This window comes from Chaetodon trifascialis, chromosome 1 (genome assembly GCF_039877785.1).
Source record: "Chaetodon trifascialis isolate fChaTrf1 chromosome 1, fChaTrf1.hap1, whole genome shotgun sequence".
Classification (NCBI taxonomy): Eukaryota; Metazoa; Chordata; class Actinopteri; order Chaetodontiformes; family Chaetodontidae; genus Chaetodon; species Chaetodon trifascialis.
The window spans coordinates 4,252,180-4,272,948 of NC_092056.1; the positions used below are offsets into that span (position 1 = coordinate 4,252,180).

Here is a 20,769-nt window from a genome sequence, read left to right on the forward strand (position 1 = left end):
TCGCCTGAATCTGTCACACTCTCTATCTACAGGTCACCGGCGCCTCCAGCTGGACAGAACACTGCTCAGCTTATAGGGAGGAGTCGTGTCTTTTTTTCTGCACAGCTTATCTTACACTCTCCAAACACTGAATGTCAACAGGAACTGGAATAACTCCCACATTCACCACATTAAAAAAAGAGAAATGCAGCAGGTCTCATTGGCTATGTTTTCCATGTTTCATCACACAGAAAACTGCTTTGCTAAAGGGCTTAATGGATGATAACACATTTCCTTTGAAGGGATGCATGGTGTAAAAGGTTTGGGTACCACTGGTATAGGCCGAAAAGCCACTATGTCGAATTTTAAAGTTCTGACTTGGCGACTCCTAGTGGTAGTATCAGAGAACTGCCCACATGTTGAGGATATTCATGACCCTCAGAGGATGAATCGTAATGACTGTATTGAGTCACCGTTAGGCCAAATGTATTACTTGTATATGTAACTACCAAAACATATGGTTAGATTGTCGTGAAATTTAGCGCATTCATGCGCTCCAGAGGAAGAACCACGTCCACTTTGGACACAAGCTTTCCTCGAGCATCACCCTCGGGGAATAAGATTGGCTCTGCACACATGAATTTTCAGTCTAGTTGGTCAATTTCCATAAAGTCTTCTCTCCAGAGGACCAACACTTCATATTTTATGACCCCACTGCCAAGGACACTAACTACAGCGCTCAGCGACACATTTGTTCCTTGGTGAAATTGAAGCTATTGTGGTAAGATGTGTGAGCTGAGCTGTTGTCCACAAGGGGGCACTGTTTCATTAGTCTATTGCCATTATTGACCACAGGACTGATTGTCCAGTGTATCGTCATGCAGCAGACAGATCACTGCAGCATACAGTGTTTGTCCTCAGGTAGATGTAGGCAGTGATCACATCCACACACGTGCATGCCTATACACACACACACACACACACACACACACACACACACACACACACACACACACACACACACACACACACACACATTCACCTTTCTCTTCCTGTCCCCCACCTCAAGCTGCACAGGTGTGCAGACTGGATAGTGGCGTTATCCATAACACCCATCTGCTGTCCAGCTCCAGTGACAGAGGAGCTGGCACACATCCAGCTCGTGCTCTCTCTCTCACACACACACACACACACACACACACACACACACACACACACAATGAAGACTATAGGTGTAGGGAGATAGACACTCGTTAACATTCCTGGGCAGAGCAGCTCTGAATGTAAGTATGCACACACACACACACACACACACACACACACACACACACACACACACACACACACACACACACACACACACACACACACACCACACACACACACACACACACACACACACACACACACACACACACAGACGTCCCATTTGTCCTGTGTGTTGTCTGAGCAAACAGAGGCTGTGGAGGAAGGACAGGGCCAATTACAGCCTTTTATCCTGAGAGCACACATCATTAAGGAGAGCTCACAGGGCCGATGGCACGCACACACAAACGCGCACACGCTTCCCCTGTCCCTCTCTCTTTTCACACTCTTGTTCGTCACTGATGTGCCCCCACTCTTTTTTTTCACTTTCTGCTCTCTTTCTGCTGAAACATGTGCTCGCACTTCACAATTTCGAACACGTCATCGCTCCGAAACTCATCATCCCCACGGCCTTTTTGTGACCACTGTGAACTGATTTCATGACTTTGAAAACACCCATTTATGATTTGGAGTCTGTGTCCGTTAGTTTCACAGTCCTCTGCATTAATCTGAATAGCTGACCGCTGACAAACTGCCGTTAAGTGTTACTGGCTGAATGAAATTGTCACGCTGATCTGCAGCGATCAGGGTGACGCGGCAGAAAACAACAAAGTATCAGAACAAAACCCGAGAAACAAACCTGACTGCAACACAAAGCCCAGAGTGAGTGTTTGTGACACATCCGAACACTGCCTGCTCCGATCTGTAAATGCCACATCCCCAATTTTAGTGCACAAGCTCAGGCTTCACTGCAGGAACCAACAACATAAACAGGCATGCGCAGCTTTATGTTGTCATTTATGGCCTTCAGTGTGTGTGTGCATTTCAGCCGTAGGCACATGTATAGGCTCTTTAATGCAAATATGTCATTGATTAACACCACATGGTATAATAAAGTAGCATCAGCGTGCTGCGTCCTACATCTATCCTCTTGTGTGTGTTTGTGTGAGGTCATTAATGAGAATCTGAACTGCAGCCAGCTCTCCGTACACCACATCTCTTGTGCTCACATGTTTAATGAAAAAACTTCAGGATACTTCTGGCTGTTGGATGCACGACTAACAAAGCTTCATGTTCCACGTTTACAGGATCATCAAGACATTATCGATAAGAAAACCTCCTGCGCTGCACCAGAATTCAATCAGGTGCTGGTCAAAGGCAGGCGATGAAAAGAGCATCCAAGACTTTAAAAGCGCCTGAACCGACTTAACGCATCTTCTTGTTGAAGAATCTAGTCATGATAGAAGGAGAGCATGGAGTTTAGATATTAAGGAAGATAATAAAGAAGCTGAGTGGGCGACAGCTTGTTCAAAAGCTCAATTACAAACCGTTAATACTCAAATGAAACTGCTACAGCACAAGTGGCTAATGAGGGCATACATAACCCCTGAGAAACTCAATAAACGGTCCCCTGGCACTCCAGATACATGTGTGAAGTCTTTGACTGAGAAGGGTACCCTGATTCTTCGTGTATGGGAATGTCCTACGCTGGTAGCTTTCTGGGAAATGGTTGTCCGCACTCTTAGTAAAATTACAGGTATTCAGGTACCCTGCGTAGCAAAGCTTTGTATTTTAGGGATATACCCAAGACTCTGATCAACTTTAGCCTCCTGCAGGCCAGGAGGATGGTTGCTCTGTCTTGGAGAGAGAGATGGCAGTGTGTGTTACATTAGAAAAGCTGACCTATGTAATTAGGGGTAAAGTACAAGAATTTGAAGAGGTGTGGACTTTCTCAAGCAATAATGGATTATCTGTAAGGCTACTGAGTGTGACAATTTAATTGTTTATTTTATTTATTTATTATTATTTTATATGTAAGGGGCTGCACGGTGGGGCAGCAGGTAGTGCGCGTGCCTCACAGCAAGAAGGTCACCGGTTCGATTCCCGGGTCGGGCCTTTCTGTGTGAAGTTTGCATGTTCTTCCCGTGCATGCGTGGGCTCTCTCCGGGTACTCCGGCTTCCTCCCACAGACCAAAAACATGCTCATTAGGTTGATTGGTGACTCTAAATTGCCCCTAGGTGTGAGTGTGAGTGTGAATGGTTGTGTGTTTGTGCCCTGCGATCGGCTGGCGACCGGCCCAGGGTTGTACCCCGCCTCCTGCCCGTTGACAGCCAAGATAGGCTCCGGCCCCCCCGCGATGTTCTCATTGAAAATTAATAAAAACATTGTTAAAAAAAACCAAACACATCTTATTTATTTGAACATTTTGTGCAAATGGGAGAATGAGCTGTGTGCTTGGTGTATGTTTTGAATGATACACCTCTTTTAAAGAGAAAACAAACTCAGCATTTACTGCCTGCGTTTCTTTAAGATCTCCATAAATGAGGGTTTCATCTTGAACCCCTCATCCACGTGCAGAATAATCTGCATTAGCAATGAGAAAACTCTGTGACAGATTTCATCCTTTCTGCTCGGACCTGTGATGAAAACTGCAGTTAAGATTCTGTTGATGCAAACATAACATTTCATATTCTGACTTGAGTAAAGCTTTCCACCAGCCGGCCACAGGGCTTTTATTGTGAAGCAGCTTCCTCTAAGGAAACTGTAAAATGTCTTCGCTTGAGATTCGTTTGGTGTCATTTTTGAACTGGTTCTTGATACCCAACCGTAGCCAGAGGACACAGACAGCAGGGACTTTACCGTGGCTGATGACGGCCTTTCGGTTGCGTCCGTCCAGGTCGGCCCTCTCGATGACATGGTGCTTGGCGTCCACCCAGTACATGCGGCGGCCGGCGTAGTCGATGGTGAGGCCATTGGGCCAGAACAGGTGTGTGTCTGCGATGACCCGCCGGTTGGAGCCGTCCATGTTGGCGTACTCGATGCGAGGTGTGTTGCCCCAGTCTGTCCAGTAGATCTTCCTGAGGAGGGAAGTGGGACAGCCACACTTAGTGAGCTTGTTTATACCTGCTGGAGTGAAGCTGTTTGAGCGGCGTCTGCTAGAGTCAAGAGGTGAACACGACTGCTGTCAGCATTCAAGACCACCAGATGTCTGATATGACAAAACGTCTCCTCTGTCCTCGACGTTCATGTCCTCCTCATCATCACTCATCTGTTCTGACCGGCCTCGGAGGAAAGAGCTACTTTTTTTTTTGATATTTTTCAATTATCCCATGCAAATGAGCTACCTAATAAGCTGAATGAGTTTGCGAGCTTAACATTTCTCTGGGGCTTCATCCGAAAGTCTCTCCTGTCACTGCGGCATGAGAAACTGGGGATGAAAACACACTTTCATGAAATAGTTGTTCCACACAGATGCTCGCCTGTGGGCACTGCTGTGCTGCCAAACTTTAATCCCTGCTCTGCTGCTACACTACAACTGGGACGCATCCAGAGGGGATATATACAGTATATATGAGCGTGTGTGTGAACCTGAAACCATCTGTGGTGAATTATACAGTTTGTGTGGACTTGGACTCGTACCCCTCTATGGGGTGCAATGCGATGGCTCGGGGCTTCTCCATGTTCTGCCACAGCAGCACCTTGCGGTGCGTCCCATCCAGGTTGGCCACCTCGATGCGGGACGTCCCCGAGTCTGTCCAGTACAACTTGTCATGGATCCAGTCTATGGCCAGTCCACCTAAATGGGAGAAAACCAGTTTAAATTAGTCTGAATATGAAGCCCTTTTACAGTAAACTGTTCTATGACATCATGTTTTCATGTCTTAATGTCTTTTTGTTCGCTGTTTGTTTACTTGGTGTTATTTTTCTAAATGTTTTGGTGATCCCTAAGAAAGGCAAAGAGAATCATGTCTTTCTTTTACTAGCTTTGGGAAGTACGTGTACTGGCTTTCATCCTGAGAGTTACAGCAGTCCATCAATACCACTTTAATGTCTGCACAGTGAATATTAGCATAGCTTAGCATGAAGACTGGAAACAGGGGGAAACAGCTAGCCTGGCTCTCTCTAAAGCTAACAAAATCACCTACCAGCACCACTAATTACTTATCTCTTTGGTTTTATCTGGACAAACACTAAATGTTGTGGTTTTTTCAGGGGTTATGTGCCAGACTATTTATTGACAGGGCATAGTGACCTCTCCTGGTTGCCCTGTAACCTCACAGTGAAGATGGGACCCTGGGAAACCAGTGTTCACAAAATCAGTCCTCTTGTCACTTTTAGAAAGACAGCAAATAAATGTATTTCCCACAATGTTGAACAACCACTGCTTCATCAAAATGAACTGAGAGGGGGAGAGAAAGATTAAGATGGGAAGAGCAAGTAAAAGGAAAACAGAGATAAAACGTAAAGAAAAAAAGAGGGTGAAGCAGACCAAAATGAAAAGAGAGCTCAAGAGAAAGAAAGCGAGAAGCAAGAGAGGGAAAGAAAAACACAAGGTGACTGAAAATAAGAGAAACAGGAAGCAAAAAAACCCCCCAAAAACCTGAGTTTGAACAGTATTGATGTCATATTGCTGAACTCATATGAACAAGGTGATGGATGAAGTGAGGGAGAGCAGAAGTATTGCCGAGCAGAGAGCAGCAGACTTGAATAAATTGGATAAATGATAAATGAGCCTGTTGCCCTGCATTTGAACCTGCATCTTATTGGCTGCCGTACCCACCTGGGCTCTCCAGACCGGTGGAGACGACCTCCTCCACGTTGGAGCCGTTGAGGTTGGCCTTCATGATGCGGTCCAGCGTCACGTCGGACCAGAAGACCAGCTCGCGGCTGTGGTGGAAGTCCAGGGCGATGGCGTTCTCCAGGTTGTTGAGCAGCAGGGTGTACTCGGAGCGGTGCGGCAAAACCTGACGGATGTCGATGCGATTGGCGAACAGCAGCACCGGCTCTGGGCCTGAAGGAGGACGGAAGACCGACAGGGACGGAGATGATGTGAATTAAAGCGGAAAGCAAAACACGGAGAGGCCAAGCGGGAAGTGAAAGTTGGACAGAAAAGCGGAGGGAGACAAAAAAGTTTGAGTTAGGAGCGATGGTCACTTTTAATAACGGCGAGCATTAATCTCACTGGAGGCGAAGGTCTGGGTCCTGGCAGCTGCCTGACAGACAGTCCTGACCTGGGTTTCACTCTGGTCTGCAGCAGATTGATGGGCTGCTGTACCAGGCCTGCACTCTACCTTCGCTGCATATCTAAATCTAGTCCAGACCCTCCGAATGAGCCAATCTCATTCTAAATCCAAGACCCCGGGGCAGAGGAATGGAGTCAGTTACTGCTGAAGCAAATATAAACACTATGCAACCGTGTTTTTATTGGAGGTCAAACCTTGGAGACTCTCCGTGGTCACATGTCAAGGTTGAAATACAGTACGGTGTTTTTACCCAGAGCTTTGCAGCTGCGCTTGTCGGGTCGGAGCTCGTAACCCTGGACGCACCAGCACTGGAACCCCCCCTCCGTGTTGGTACAGCCCTGGCTGCAGTAGCCTTCTTCAGCACACTCGTCCACATCTGGAACAGACCACAGGGGCAGAGGAGGAGAGGGGAGGGACAGAGAGATGCTGAGGGGTTAGCAATTCAAGACACAAAGCGAAGTGCGCAGAGGAGGCAAATTCATTTCTTGACCTCGCGAACACACCTGTAGAGTCTGGAAACAAATGTCACGCAGATTTTATTGTGTCTCCACGAGTTTCTGGCAGCAGAGCTTTTGGTCGGTGGCAGAAATCCCAATTTCGGGTCCACACCAAATCCTGATCAATAATTTCTCAGCCCCGAGCTCAACTTTCCATGAAGTTACGTGGAAATGTGTTCATACTGTGAGAAAAACCCTGCTGGAATAAAGACAAACTCACTCCAAAGAGTGAACACAAACTCTGCGAGGTGCAGCGAAACGTCTGTTTCTTTCCTTACTTCATTATTCTAACTTGTTCTTTTGAAATATTTTGCTAAGAAAATACTACCTGCTTAGTTTTTTCACTTACTTTTCTCATTGCACCGACTAATTTACCTTGGCGTGGACTCACCCTGACGTCCAATCTAAACTTTTACTTTGGCAACACAAGGTTCACTCACTACATTAAATGACTCCCTATCCTCCTTACATGTTAGAAATATACATTTCTCCCCAAGACCAACTCATAAAGTTGTGAACACAAAGTCCTGAGTGCTGGAAACGAGTTGCTCAGCAGCACAAAGAGAATCTAGTAAAATCACATTCAGGAGGTCAGTGAAGCTATCACACGCTTAACACATGGCAGCAACTGACCAATCAGCAGAGGTCATGAATATTCACACCCTCAGCCTGCTCACTCACTTTCAATGCATTGCGATGTACACACACACACACTCTCTCTCTCACTCACGCACACACACGCGGTCGTACCCTGGCAGGCTCTGCCGTCGTCCATCAGTCGGTACCCGGTGTGACAGGTGCACTGGACCAGTCCTCTGACCATCTGACACTTCTGGGAGCAGCCGCCGTTATTCTGGTTACAGTTGCCCTCGCTGGAGCGCGGACCTGTGTGCAGCGGCGAAGCGTTTCAGGAACATAAACACAGCCTGCTGGTTCAGTGCGGACGCAGCCACAGATCTCAACAGAGACAGTCCAGACTGTTCCTGATGCACGCTGGATGGTGCCAAATGATTCTGGTGAGAGCCTGACCTTTCCTCTAGCGCCACCATTAGGCCGAAATCTTTCACTTTCATGCTGCACAAGACTGATTTTTCCTTTCAAAAAAATAGACGTGTTAAGAAATTTACTGCAGCAAGTCATGAATCCTTTCCACTCTGGGCACTGCAAGAGCTCTCCTTTTTACAATTATTATTATTATTGTTTCAACCTCCTGACAGATTGCATAAAAAAACACTGTAATAAGTCAAACACAGAAAACTCCCCAGTAAGTACAAGCTATTTGCAACAATGCAGTACCAGCACTCACTGCATTTGACAGTGTAAAAAGAGGCTAAAGTCGAGCTGTCAGATGTGAAATTAAACTGAGACTAATGACAAATGACACTCACTGACAACAGTTAATGAACCTGAGTGAACCTCCATTGCGTTTAATGCTCAGGTTGGTCTTCATGACACTGCTTTGGCAGCTTTAGCGCTACTTGAGATTCCACGGATGCTTTGAGGAAAAAGGCTGAACTGAAGCACTGAATGTTCAGCCTTCACGCTGCTGCTCAGGTGCTGATGCATCAACTCACGGCAGTCATGGTGCGGGTGCTCGTCGGTCCCGTCCCCGCAGTCGTTGACCTCGTTACACACCTTCCTCTGGCCGATGCAGCGTCCGTTCCCACACTGGAACTGATCAGGAGCGCATGGAGGACTCTCTGTGGGGAGACACGATGATGTTCCTTACTGGACTGTGATTGGACTGCTTTAATTTACGACAGTGATATGAGATTCTGTGCACATCCAAAGCCCTGACTGTTAGACGATCATTCATACAACAGTAAGAACTGGTCCAACCGCCTGAATCAACCATCACGTCTGTCCCACACACAGATACGATGACTACAGCAACAACTCCTCCACTCAGCCTTTCACTCACCAAGCTGCTGTTACTCCAACATGCCATGTCACAAGAACACTGAGGTTTATTACGAGTGTTTTATTTTGGATTTTCCATGCACGTCTCCTACTCCCTGAGCCTGTCATTACGTCTTAAAGTCCCAGAGTGCAGCGCAGACAGAGCTACGGGGAAATGATGCAAAAAATGTGCAGCCATAAAAATGACATCACGGATTTGAATATTTCATGTGCTGCAACGAGGAAACACGGGAAGACATTCCAGAAGAAATACTGGAGATTGTTGCGTGCAGCGGATGCAAACGTGTTAACTTTGGGTTCAGGAGGTTCGTGCACAGTGATGTGGAACTCCTTCATCATCATGGCTCAGGTCGTACGTGGACAGTATCCAAAAATGAAGTCAAAACTTTCCTCTGTTCTTTAATCATTTCTATCTCACTTCCTGCGGTCTGACCACAGCGAACGTGCCAGACTGATCAGCCTGTTGTCTGAAAGCAACTGTGTTTCTCAAGCGAAAAGAAAAAGGGGAAAAAAAAAAAGTGAGTTTGTCAGCAGAGGAGGGCTGTTCTGAGCTGTTGTCATGACTACAACTGAAGCTCGTGTTATATTTAGCTTCGGAAAACGAGACAACAACCAGTCTTACCAGTTTTCTCACAGCCCTCTTCATCGCTGTGGTCGGAGCAGTCGTCCTCGCCATCGCATCTCCATGACAGGCGGACGCAGCGTCCAGTTCCGCAGCGGAACTGGTCGGCCGTGCACATGGACGTGGCTGCAGGACGGACACGCACGCACGCACGCACACGCACACACACACACACACACACACACACACACACACACACACACACACACACACACACACACAAACAGTTTATTGGTTCATTCTTCGATCAGGTGGTTTGAGATCTTCTGAGTCGGAGTCAGAGAAGAACTCTGCACAGAGCGTTAAAGACATCTGCTCGGTAATTCTGACGCAAGCAGCCACTCACTGCAGTTCTTCTCGTCCGATTGGTCATCGCAGTCGAATTCGCCGTCACACCTCCAGCCGGCGTTGATGCACATCCCGCTGCTGCACATGAATTCGACTGATCTACAGGGCTGGTGGGAAGCTACGTGCACGCACGCACACACACACACACACACACACACACACACACACACACACACACACACACACACACACACACACACACACAGAATGACATCAGACACATGAAAATCAAAGCATGCAAGACAGCTGGAAATCAACCTTTATGTGGAATAAAAAAGATTTTAGAACAAAAGAGGTCAAAACATGCTTTTTAAGATCTTAACTGAATTAACGAGGTGGAAATAAAAAAGTCTTTTCTCTGATTATCATCATGTCTAAAATGCATCTCCTCCTCCTGCGTCTAAAATGTGATTATTTGCTGTTTTATTATGATTAATATTGTTGTAAACTGAATTTATGTTTTCAGAATTTTGGTCCAACGAGTTGTGACAGGTATGTTGCCGACAAGACGAATAATAATTACCCAGAAAAATAACTGTGAGATTAACTGATGGTGAAAACAATCAGTAGCTGCGGCCCTGCTGATTGTTAATTAGACTTCCACAAACTGAAACAGGAAACAGCGATTCTCTGATTTGCGTGTTAGGAGCAGACATGATGTTGTTTTAGGGGTTTGGAACATCTTTCTTTAAAACATCTTTCTTCACGGGTCCTCTCAGCTCCTAAAACCTGGGCTGTGTCCAAATTCTATTCAGTCTGATCAGGCTGGTTAGTGTCCCATTGTGTCCATCTATCAGTGTGTGTAATATCAGAGTGGACGAGGTCTGATCACCTGTCCTCTCTGAATGCCGTCTCTAAGAAGTATTTCAAAAGTTCAAAAGAAAAGAGCAAACAGAGCTCTTCGCACCAGTCATATTTCCTTTCCCCTTAAACATTAATTGTTTGTGTTTATTTGGGCTGCCTTGTGATCATCCCTGACTCGAGATCATAGCCGTCCCACCTTTAACGCTCCCACCACATCTCTGCATGCGATCGGATCAAAGTGAAGCTCAAACTGGCAGCAGATGAGGACGGAGGTGGACGAGGAGATTAAAGCTGAATCAAACATAAGCATCTTAAACCCCGAGTGTGCGTGAGTGAGTGTGTGTGTGCGCGTTTCCTCCTGACAGCACGAGCCGGCTCCCATCAAAGCTACAGTGGGCGGGAGATAAGGGCGGAACAAAATGACAAGCAAGGGAATGCAGAAGAAGAAAGGCAGAAAAAAGAGAAACGTTGTAGAGCTTCAAGCATCCTCGCGCAGGCTTATCAGCTGGGCGAGGGAAGAGAGAGATGATCAAAACAGCAGGTGGCTCTCCCACAGAGAGAGGGGGGGGGGAGAGAGAGAGAGAGAGAGAGAGAGAGAGAGAGAGAGAGAGAGAGAGAGAGAGAGAGAGAGAGAAAGAAAGAGAGAAAGAGAGAGAGAGAGAGAGAGAGAGAGAGAGAGAGAGAGAAAGAAAGAGAGAAAGAGAGAGAGAGAGAGAGAGAGAGAGAGAGAGAGAGAGAGAGAGAGACTTACAGCCCTCAAGAATCAGCGTGGGACGCCGACGAACACACTGACGCCCACACACACTCAAATGATTCATCCACCCTTTATCCTTCTCTCTCTCTCTCTCTCCGTCACACAGACACACACACACACACACACACACACACACACACACACACACACACACACACACACACACACACACACACGCACACACACGCTGTGCTCTTTCATCTGCTAAGCTATGCTGTATCAGTGTTTGCAAGCAGCAACAAAGCATGGAAGTGTGAGTGTATGTGTGTGTGGGGGGGGCGAGAGAGAGAGAGAGAGAGAGAGAGAGAGAGAGAGAGAAAGAGAGAGAGAAAGAGAGAGAGAGAGAGAGAGAGAGAGAGAGAGGCTTCTTCTCTAACAAAGCGCCCTTCATGTGTCTGCAGAGTCGATGCCAAGGAATGCCGTCTGAGGATGGGCTGTCTTATGCCTCTGAGGAATGCCTCCTCTGTGTGTGTGTGTGTGTGTGTGTGTGTGTGTGTGTGTGTGTGTGTGTGTGTGTGTGTGTGTCCATCCACAAACTATCTGCATGTTTCAGTCTTCAGTCTTTTTTTCACTAAACACTGAAAAACTGAATATTCTGAACGAACGCTGAGCAGAAACAACACAAGTGAGACAAGAAACGAGCAGTTTGAGAGTGGAGGACAGCAGGAAGTGGACAGTTAGGGGACAGCAGGTCCAGCTGGTTTCAGCACATCGTACAGGATGTAGGCTGATCTATTGACCTTGTTGGTTTGTGATCCCAAAGCGAAACATGCAGAGCGAAGAATCCTTAAATCTCTATCATCTGAGCCGCACTAAGCACGGTGTGTGCCCTGCTTCATTTGGATCTGATACGTGTTTCACTGAGCCTTTTCCATACTTTTAAAGCTTTGATGCCAGCTCAACTTTCCAGAAAAATAAATAAATAAACAAAAAAAAAGAAGTTTAACACCCCAGAAGCGAGGCAGCAATTAAAAAACGCGCACGTGAGAAAGTGCGAGCGTCGGCTGACGTGACTAAACGATGTTACAGAACCTTGAAGCGGCGCCCGTCGCGCTGCAGATAAACACATCAAAGGAGGAAACCGCCGCGCGCGTGTGTGTGTGTGTGTGTGTGAGAGAGAGAGGGGAGCTACGCGGCGGGCGCGTATAGACAATGAGCGAATCAAACGAACATGTGAGAAATCAGAGACGAGCGGGTGAGGACGGAGACGCTGAGAGACTTGTCAGCGGCAGGCAGCGTCTCCGGAGTGAGGAGAGCGAAACATGATAGTCTGTGTTAATCAGGACCATGGCTTCACTGTGTGTGTGTGTGTGTGTGTGTGTGTGTGTGTGTGTGGGTGTGTGTTACAGTGACAGGAAAGATCTAACAGAGTGTTTTCCAGCTCTGACAGATGCTGTGGAGCAGCAGCCTGCAGTACACCAGCTGTTCCTGAGCTCAACCTGACGTCCACTGACTGTTAAAGCGTGAAGCCGACGCAGCGTGTTGCGATAAAACAACAGTTTGACACTCCAGTTTCAGAATTTTCAAGTGAAACAATTAGTTAAAAATAACTCTTGCGATGACGTTTCAGGCCCACAAGATTTAAGTGTCAGTGTCGGCTGGTGAAACTGCCACAAAATCACTAATGCTGGAACTTCCTGTTCAGATGAGCCTCTGATGTACTTTAAACTCCAGCTGAACTAAGGCAGCAGGCTGTAGGACACAAGGAGGACTTGGGACACATGTGCAGCAATGCCCTTGGGACACACCGGGAGAAAGAGAGTGAAGCAGAGTTGAAGAGGGGATGGAGAGGGTAGACGTCTGCAGGAGGGGGAGAAAAGACTAACGGTGAGAGAGAGGACTGGTGTCCCAGAGGAGCTTCGCCTTGTGTGTTTATCAGTGCGTGTGTTTGGAAACAGAAATAAGCATCAGCAGGCCGGATCAGTCACTCCACTGCAATGAGCGATGAGCTTTCTCCTTCCATCGTTTTAGACAAACTTTTGCTCAGAGCTAGCCTAAAGATAGAGCGGACTAGGTTTCAGGTTTTGCACAAGTTCAGGGAAAAATGGAGCTACGCTGATGTATCAGCGGATTAGTGTCTGAGGTTAACGAACACCTGCAGTGTGCTGGGCTTTCATGGCGCTGGAGGTGCGCTCATGTGTGAGTGATGGGGGGCTTACAGCAGTCCGACTCGTCCGACCAGTCTCCGCAGTCGTCGTCTCCGTCGCAGTGGTAGATGTCCAGGATGCAGCGGCCGTACGCACACTGGAACTCCTCCACGCTGCAGGTGGCTGCCATCACATCTGAGGCTGCACGCACACACACACACACACGCATACAGATGTGTAAAACAGATGCTGGGAAAGATGGTGCTGAGGTCTGAGGCTCTTTGAAGTTTCCACTTTTCTCTTGCTAGTCTGACAGAAGCTTTACATTAAATGAGGCTCAGCTCTCATGTTTACACGCTCCGCCGTAAACTGGCTCCTGTCAGATCTGAGGCCTCGCTCAGACCGCCAGTCCAAATCCTTTTTTTTGGCACATCCAGATTGTTTTTAGAAAGTCAGGACAGCAAAAAGAATGCATGAAAAGCCACATTTTGGGACGGTTTGACATGTGACTCCAACGGAGTTTCTACAGATGCGTCACAGCTCGGACGCATCAGCGTCATCAGCATCAAACCGGCTTTTGCATGACTGGCAACACGCAGTGACATCATCAGATCAGGAGTGACAGAAGCGTATCAGAGCGGCGAGTATAATCTATGCTGCTATGAGCAGGGCGGTGACAACACAGAGCACGAATGTCCTCAGAGATGATCTGAGACGATGGATCTCCGTCTCTCACGCTTCCATGTTGGAAAGCCGAGTCGCCATCGCACGCAGTTACTGATGCAGCAGCCCCTGCAGATCGGCTGGTGATGTCTGGCCACACAAATCTGATCAAAAGACAGCGTGCACGGTCTGTCTTAAAGGCCTCAGTCTCATGCAGTAGCTGGACCTTTCCCCTTCTTTGAATCATGACGCTCATTTATTTAGAATCACCGATTCCAGTTCCTGAATCCTCACTTTGGATTGTTTTGGATTAAAGGATGAACCGCCTTTTCTTGTCATCCCGCCGTCCCCTGTCTGAAGTCTTTGTGGCACACTTGCTCTCTTTTAAAACCCCAATTGGAAACCCGGTTTAAAAACCTAAATAAACAACCAGGATTCTCTCGGGAAGCTTGACGTTTCATTCACATGACTTCTGCAGTCACCGCAGTGCATGCAGACGCGCTGATTGATGGGTTGACAGGCTCCTCGTGAGCAGCGTCTATTGGTGGATTTTGTTTTTAGCTGCAGCCAATAAATTATCTGAACTGACCCCAATTATAAAACGACACTCTTCTGTCAACGCTTGGCTGAAAAGGCCTCCCCAGAGAAAGACACGTCATACACAAAGTGGGTTTTTTTGCCCAAAGGAGGCGTGTTGATGTCTCTCTGTGCGTAAATGTTGCCTGACACTGAGTCCCTCGATCGAACCATTATTTTAGACATTTACAATCAGATAATTCAACATCTGTATGATGAGTGGTGTAAAAAAGGCTCGAAACTACCATCAAACCACAAAGTAACATCAACAGTGTGCAGCTGCTTTAACTTGACAAGCGTTTAAGTGTCTCACTGTGTCTTTCTGAATAACTTACGGCAGTTTTCCTCGTCTGATCCGTCCTTACAGTCCGTGTCGCCGTCACAGTACCAGTGCTCAGCGATACAACTCCCGTCCGTGCAGCGGAACTCCTTGTCCGAACATTTCCGCATGTCTGGAATGGACAAAAATAACAAACAAACTCATATTTATGAGACAACGTGAGTATAAACGTGCTTGCATGCCGGCGTTTGCGCGTGCACCCACCGCACTGTTCGTCACTGTTGTCCCCGCAGTCATTGTCGCCGTCGCAGTGCCAGAGGCTGCGAATACAGTAGCCATTTTGGCAGTGGAACTCGTCCTCCTCGCACTCCCTGGGAGCTGCAGAGACAAAAAAGGACGAGAGATGCTTCAGAGGACAAATAATGAGCACACACACAGTAAAAGGAAAGAGCGGATACTGTACAAGAATGAGATAAGAGGCAGCCGTCCCTGAGCTCGGCTGACATTATATGCACAGCTGCACGGGCACCAGGGAGACCGTGACCTTTCATGTCAGGCTCAGAGCGAAGAGGAGGAGGAGAAACAGAGATTTTCCTCTCCGTAAACAGGCTGAGCTCTCCGAAGGCTGCAGGTCTGAAGCTCAAACACTCACAGATGGAACATTCAATCTCAGCACAGAAGACGTCCGATTGACTGCGACACAGTGAGGATGAAGGCCGAAATCATACAGAGCGCGCGTGTGTGTGTGTGTGTGTGTGGCTGCCTCACGGTCACTGATGAAAACATTTGCTATAATAACACCTTTATTGATGCAGCACTTTTCCAAGATGTGTAACGAATGCTTTACAAAAACACGTGAAACCAAAGCACCTCGACGGGCGGCCGTACAAACTTTGGTGATTCTTCCCTCAGGAAGCAGAAAGACGCGTTCATCGCAAAAGACGCCGACAGAGACGGGTTTTCACGAGGAAAAATGAATCAGGCGCGTCCATACAAACACCTCAAACCACAATTCAAGCTCAATCCTCAATCCTCCTGCTCGCCTGCAGGCTCAGTATGTCCCAAACACCCATGGTTTAACCACAGCAGGGCTAAATCCGCCGCGTCCACGTCAATCCTCCACCCTGTTCACCAAACCGAAAAGGCTGCTTTCCCATTGGTCAGATCCGTTTGCTGCTCAACTGTTAAGGTGTCAGACGCTCCTCTCGCTTTTCTGATGTCACTGCGACCATGACTGTGGACGTTAAAACCTGCTGCAAGAAACATGGAGAGGAGGGACGCCTTTCGTCTTTGCATGTGTCCTCCGTGTATTAACAACGTGCAGCAAAGGTGCAATGGAGACGATCTCTTAATAAATCTCCACTTTCTTTAAATTGTAAACCAGTTTGAATTCAGTACTGGTTTAATGGACCGGACCGTAGCCCCAACAGCTTGTTTTATGTCTCAGACTGTCAACCTTGAGAGCCAAGATAAAAGACACATTTGTGATTCATGCCTTCAGGCCTGACACTGCAGTGAGACGCACGTCCGTCCCTCCCTCCGCTGAACTTTCAGCTCTGTGACATTGACAGTGTTTCACTTTCAAACCTCCGCCTTGCTTCTTTAATCACACCTCCATTGATAAAAGACTGAACGGATTTTCAAAACGGCGCCTTCCACTGTTACCACCGCAATCGATGGCGAAGCCCGGCCACGCTCGCCCGGGGCCGAGCGAACAGGTTCGTCAAGGAGAGCCGATGATGGATGGCCCCTGGCAGGAGGTAATCTATAATTTATCAGTGCCGTGTGTGAGTGTTGGACAGCTGAGACAAACAGAGAGAGATAAGCAGAGACAGAAGGCTGCCCGCAGAACAGAGGGACCGATGAAGAGGATGATGAAGCTTTTCTTTATTTCGGTGAGATTTTTCATTTTTACTCAGGTGTGTTGCAGCATCACAGCGCGAGTCGAGGCTGCTGGAGTCGTGTGTGTGTGTGTGTGTGTGTGTGTAGACCTCTGCGGACAGTAGTTACTCCTGCATGTCCATGAGAGACATGCATGGATGATTTCAAGTTGTTTGACTGCATATATTCTAATTTATGTAATGCGTGAATTAAAAAAATGAAGGTTGCATTACAAAATAATTTAGGAGGTATGTAAACAAACAGTATCTGCTCCTCAAAATGAATCTCCATAACAGGTTGATATCAATATCGATGTTTAAGCAATAATTAAATATTAAATATATTCTTATTTTACATAAGAATCCCTTAAATTCGGCTGTGACAGAGCTGTGACACACTGAGCAGCTGGTCACTGGCACATCTTTAACATTTCTATACTGCAGTTTCTAATAATCAGTGGATCTGCGATAAGCAAATACAGTCCAACATCTAAGCCCGGACAGTTTATCTCCCACACAAAGCTCCCCTCAGCCAGCTCGGCCTCAGCTTCCCCCCAAAAAGCCAAGAGGGTTTGAAACCACAAAAGCCCAACCGTGGGTCAAAATGAAAATTTAATTTGACTATTGACAAACAGACTCATTTAATCTATTATTCAGCTTAAAAGAATGGATTCTCTCCCTCTTCCCTCCCATCAGCAAGGTAAACAGAGGGAGGTCGGAGGTCAACAAGCCCCCAAGATGCTCATCATTCACACAGAAGCCAAACGTCAAAGGGCAAAGGCTGCTGGGAGTCATTACGTGCCTCCCTGTGTGTGTGTGTGTGTGTGTGTGTGTGTGTGTGTGTGTGTGCCTGGTGGGTTTTTTTTTCCTGCCAAATTTCTCTCAAACTTCAAGAATTCAGAATATCTCATGTTCAAACACACACATCCGCAGCGAGACACACCTCAGTCTGTTTGTCTGAAATCTTGACAACTGCTTCGGCTGCAGCCGAGCGTGGAGGATTGTCTCCCCGTCTCTAAATAATGAAATAAAACCAGCGCATCGCGAGGAGAGTGAATACACCGCGAGGTGAGAGACGGACCGGGGTGAAAAAGTGAGGAGAAAGAACGAAGCATGAAATAATAAGTAGTTTGGGGAACGAGGGAGGGGGGAAATTTACTGGGCATGAAGATGAAAAATTCATAGCTGGCTCGCAGCAGATAGACCCCCATCAGGAAGTGATTCAACGTCTGGCTGCTGATACAGTATGTGGGTCAACAGAGGAGGGGGCGAAATGACTGGATGAGAAAAATTGTTGAGAGGGGGGAGAGCGAACCTGTACCTGCTGTACACACACACGCACGCACGCACGCACGCACACACGCACAGCAGGTGTGATGGAAAACCATCACTGTGTATTTGCTGTAAAGCCTCCGATCGCAGTTTCGCCAACGTTCTGCTGAGAGGAAATCAGCCGCTCCTTCAATGTAGACGTCGCCAGTAATCCTAAACAACGCAGAACATTTCAAGAAATCATCTTCTAATCTTCAGGCACTGTGGCTTGATGGACGGCAACACTTTCCAGAGAGAAATATCTCAACAAACACTCAGCGGATTGTAATGAAGTTTGGTGCCGACGTTCACCGTCGGCAGAGAATAAATCTGACGGTCGTCTGAACCCCCGACAGGTCAGAGCTGTCCAAAGCTTTCCTCTCAGCTTACTAACTGCACCCATGTTGCTAGCATTAGAATCGGCATGCTAACTCTTCGTCCTGCGTGAACTTTGTCCTCTCTTCTTAACAGATGATGTGAGCTTTCATGAGCTACACGAAGGGCAAACTGCTATTAAATCAACACTTTGCAATGAGTTAAGCAACATGATGGTGACTGACGATCCTTTTCTGCAGAGGGGAAAAGACCCCGCGCTGATCTTTAGAGAGAAGTCAGTCATTAAAAAGACACTGACTGACTCTTTCTGTCATGTGTTTTCTCCATCGGGACCATGTCACCCCCTGCAACTATTCCTGTCCTCGCACAGTGTTAAGTGTGATTAAACTAAGTCACCAAACCGACGCTGGAGGCGCGATGGAATGGACGGCGTGCGGCGTGTACATCCGCACAGGTCAGCCTGCGCATACGGAGCTTTTTTGAGTCACAGGGGCGAATGTGGAGACTAAAAGCGGACGATGTCCTCATAGAATCCAGCTCCACCCTAATGGAGCGACACACACACACCTGCACTTCTACACTTGTGGGGACCCTCTCATTGACTGTCTCTGGCCTTAAAGGGACGCACCAGTGATTAACATGGACTACAAATCTGACCAGAGCCTCCATTTCCTACAATGCAACAGCAAGTTTTAGACCCCTCCCTGCCTGACAGATGGTTTGGCACATGTCAACTTCCATGACACTTTCTCTTTGCTTCTGATTACACTGGACAACCCCTCCAAATGTGCAACGATGTGCAAAAGAAGCTAATTTAGACCATTTACATGACGTGGCTGCAGGGCTGGCGTTCAGGGTCTGGATGGATGGATGCATTGCAGCAAAAGCTGAGCCAGGTTCGTTCAAATGAACTAAGGCTGTATTTTTTTCACACAAGGCTCACGCTGGTCTGAAAGCGGCCTCACCGCATGAACACCTCCAGGTCAGAATAACGGAAGCTTTTCCCGTTCTTCCCACTCTGCCGACGTCTCTTGAATGCAGCATTAACTCCTGAAAGAGGAAGTGAAGAACAGACGAGATGCTCTCCCTTTCCAGAAAAGGTCCTCATTGTCAAACTCAACATTGTCCTCACAAGGATAGAAATACTAGAGTACACACGAACGCACACTCATGCACGCACACACACACATACTCATCTACTCGCCAGGCAGCGATGCATAGATACACAAATACGCCTGCTGAAACTGACACTCCTTACTACACCCACAGCAGGCTGCATTCTGCCTGGCAAGCAGCTGAGGAGTATTTTGGGCTGAACACACACACACACACACACACACACACACACACACACACACACACACACACACACACACACACACAGATAGCTCCACAAATCAAAAGAAGAACAGGATAAACCAAGGGCAAAGGTCACAGTGTTGACTGTGGGAGAGCTGACCTCCCATCAGTGTGTGTGGGTGTTGTGGGTGTTGTGCATGTGTGCATGTGTGTGTGTGACCGTCAGACAACTCCTTCAGACTCCAAACAAACACCTCATTGCACATGGCTGCCTCAAACATCTGTCCACTTTAATAACTCAGCCCCCTGAGCCTGACAGTGCAGGTCCAGAGTGTTTTTCTACATGTGTGTTTGTGTGTGTGTGTGTGTGTGCGTGCGTGTGTGAGTGTGTGACACATATCAACGTGACTGCCACTGTGTGTCTGTGTTGCTTGCGCTGACGGGAGACGGGAGGTGAACTTACGGCAGTCCTGCTCGTCGGAGTCGTCCTCGCAGTCGTTGTCTCCGTCGCACACCCAGGAGCGGCGGATACATTTGCCGTTGTCGCAGTGGAAGTCCAGTGGCGAGCAGGTGGGAAGCACTGCAAACAAACAAGGCCAGAGAACAAGTCAGTCAGCGGGAACAAACAAACAAACAAACAAACAAACAGTGAGGCTGAGAGGAGAGACAAGGTGAGGAGACCTCTCTATCATTTTGCCGGTCTCATATTTCAAATATGGCACCATGCTGTGGGCCTGACTGATGCTTAATTGCATCGTTAACAGACGTCGTGATGTGAGATAACATTTGCCCTTTAACGCGGCTGGGTTGTATCAGACTTTGACGACATTAAATCTCACTGAGCACCAGATCTGTAGAGGTTATCCTTCTTCTATTCTGCATAGGAGGAAGTGAACAACAACATCTCGCATCCATCCAGAATTTGACCCACTAAACATGAGACTGACACATTTAGCTGGAACTGGATCCTCCAGTGTTACATAATACACATTCATTTTACAGCTGCATGCACTCGTTTAGTTTCAGAAAGTTGCTGCTGTCAGTGAACTTTATCTGCTAGCTTTACTTAACATGCATTAGATT

General features: G+C 47.4%; 1 protein-coding gene across 3 annotated transcripts in view; it reads right to left on the minus strand.

Annotated features, from left to right (window-relative positions):
- lrp4 (low density lipoprotein receptor-related protein 4) overlaps window positions 1-20,769 on the minus strand; it is a 106,914-nt gene that overhangs the window by 21,509 nt on the left and 64,636 nt on the right. For all 3 annotated transcript variants that reach the window (XM_070959844.1, XM_070959835.1, XM_070959852.1), the window contains exons 3-14: window positions 20,150-20,266; window positions 15,125-15,238; window positions 14,916-15,032; window positions 13,414-13,542; window positions 9,695-9,814; window positions 9,349-9,474; window positions 8,381-8,506; window positions 7,557-7,691; window positions 6,560-6,685; window positions 5,847-6,077; window positions 4,706-4,862; window positions 3,926-4,143 (exon numbers count right to left, since the gene is read on the minus strand). In XM_070959844.1, coding sequence (XP_070815945.1) covers window positions 3,926-4,143; window positions 4,706-4,862; window positions 5,847-6,077; window positions 6,560-6,685; window positions 7,557-7,691; window positions 8,381-8,506; window positions 9,349-9,474; window positions 9,695-9,814; window positions 13,414-13,542; window positions 14,916-15,032; window positions 15,125-15,238; window positions 20,150-20,266 — 1,716 coding nt within the window. The remainder of the gene's footprint in view (window positions 1-3,925; window positions 4,144-4,705; window positions 4,863-5,846; window positions 6,078-6,559; window positions 6,686-7,556; window positions 7,692-8,380; window positions 8,507-9,348; window positions 9,475-9,694; window positions 9,815-13,413; window positions 13,543-14,915; window positions 15,033-15,124; window positions 15,239-20,149; window positions 20,267-20,769) is intronic.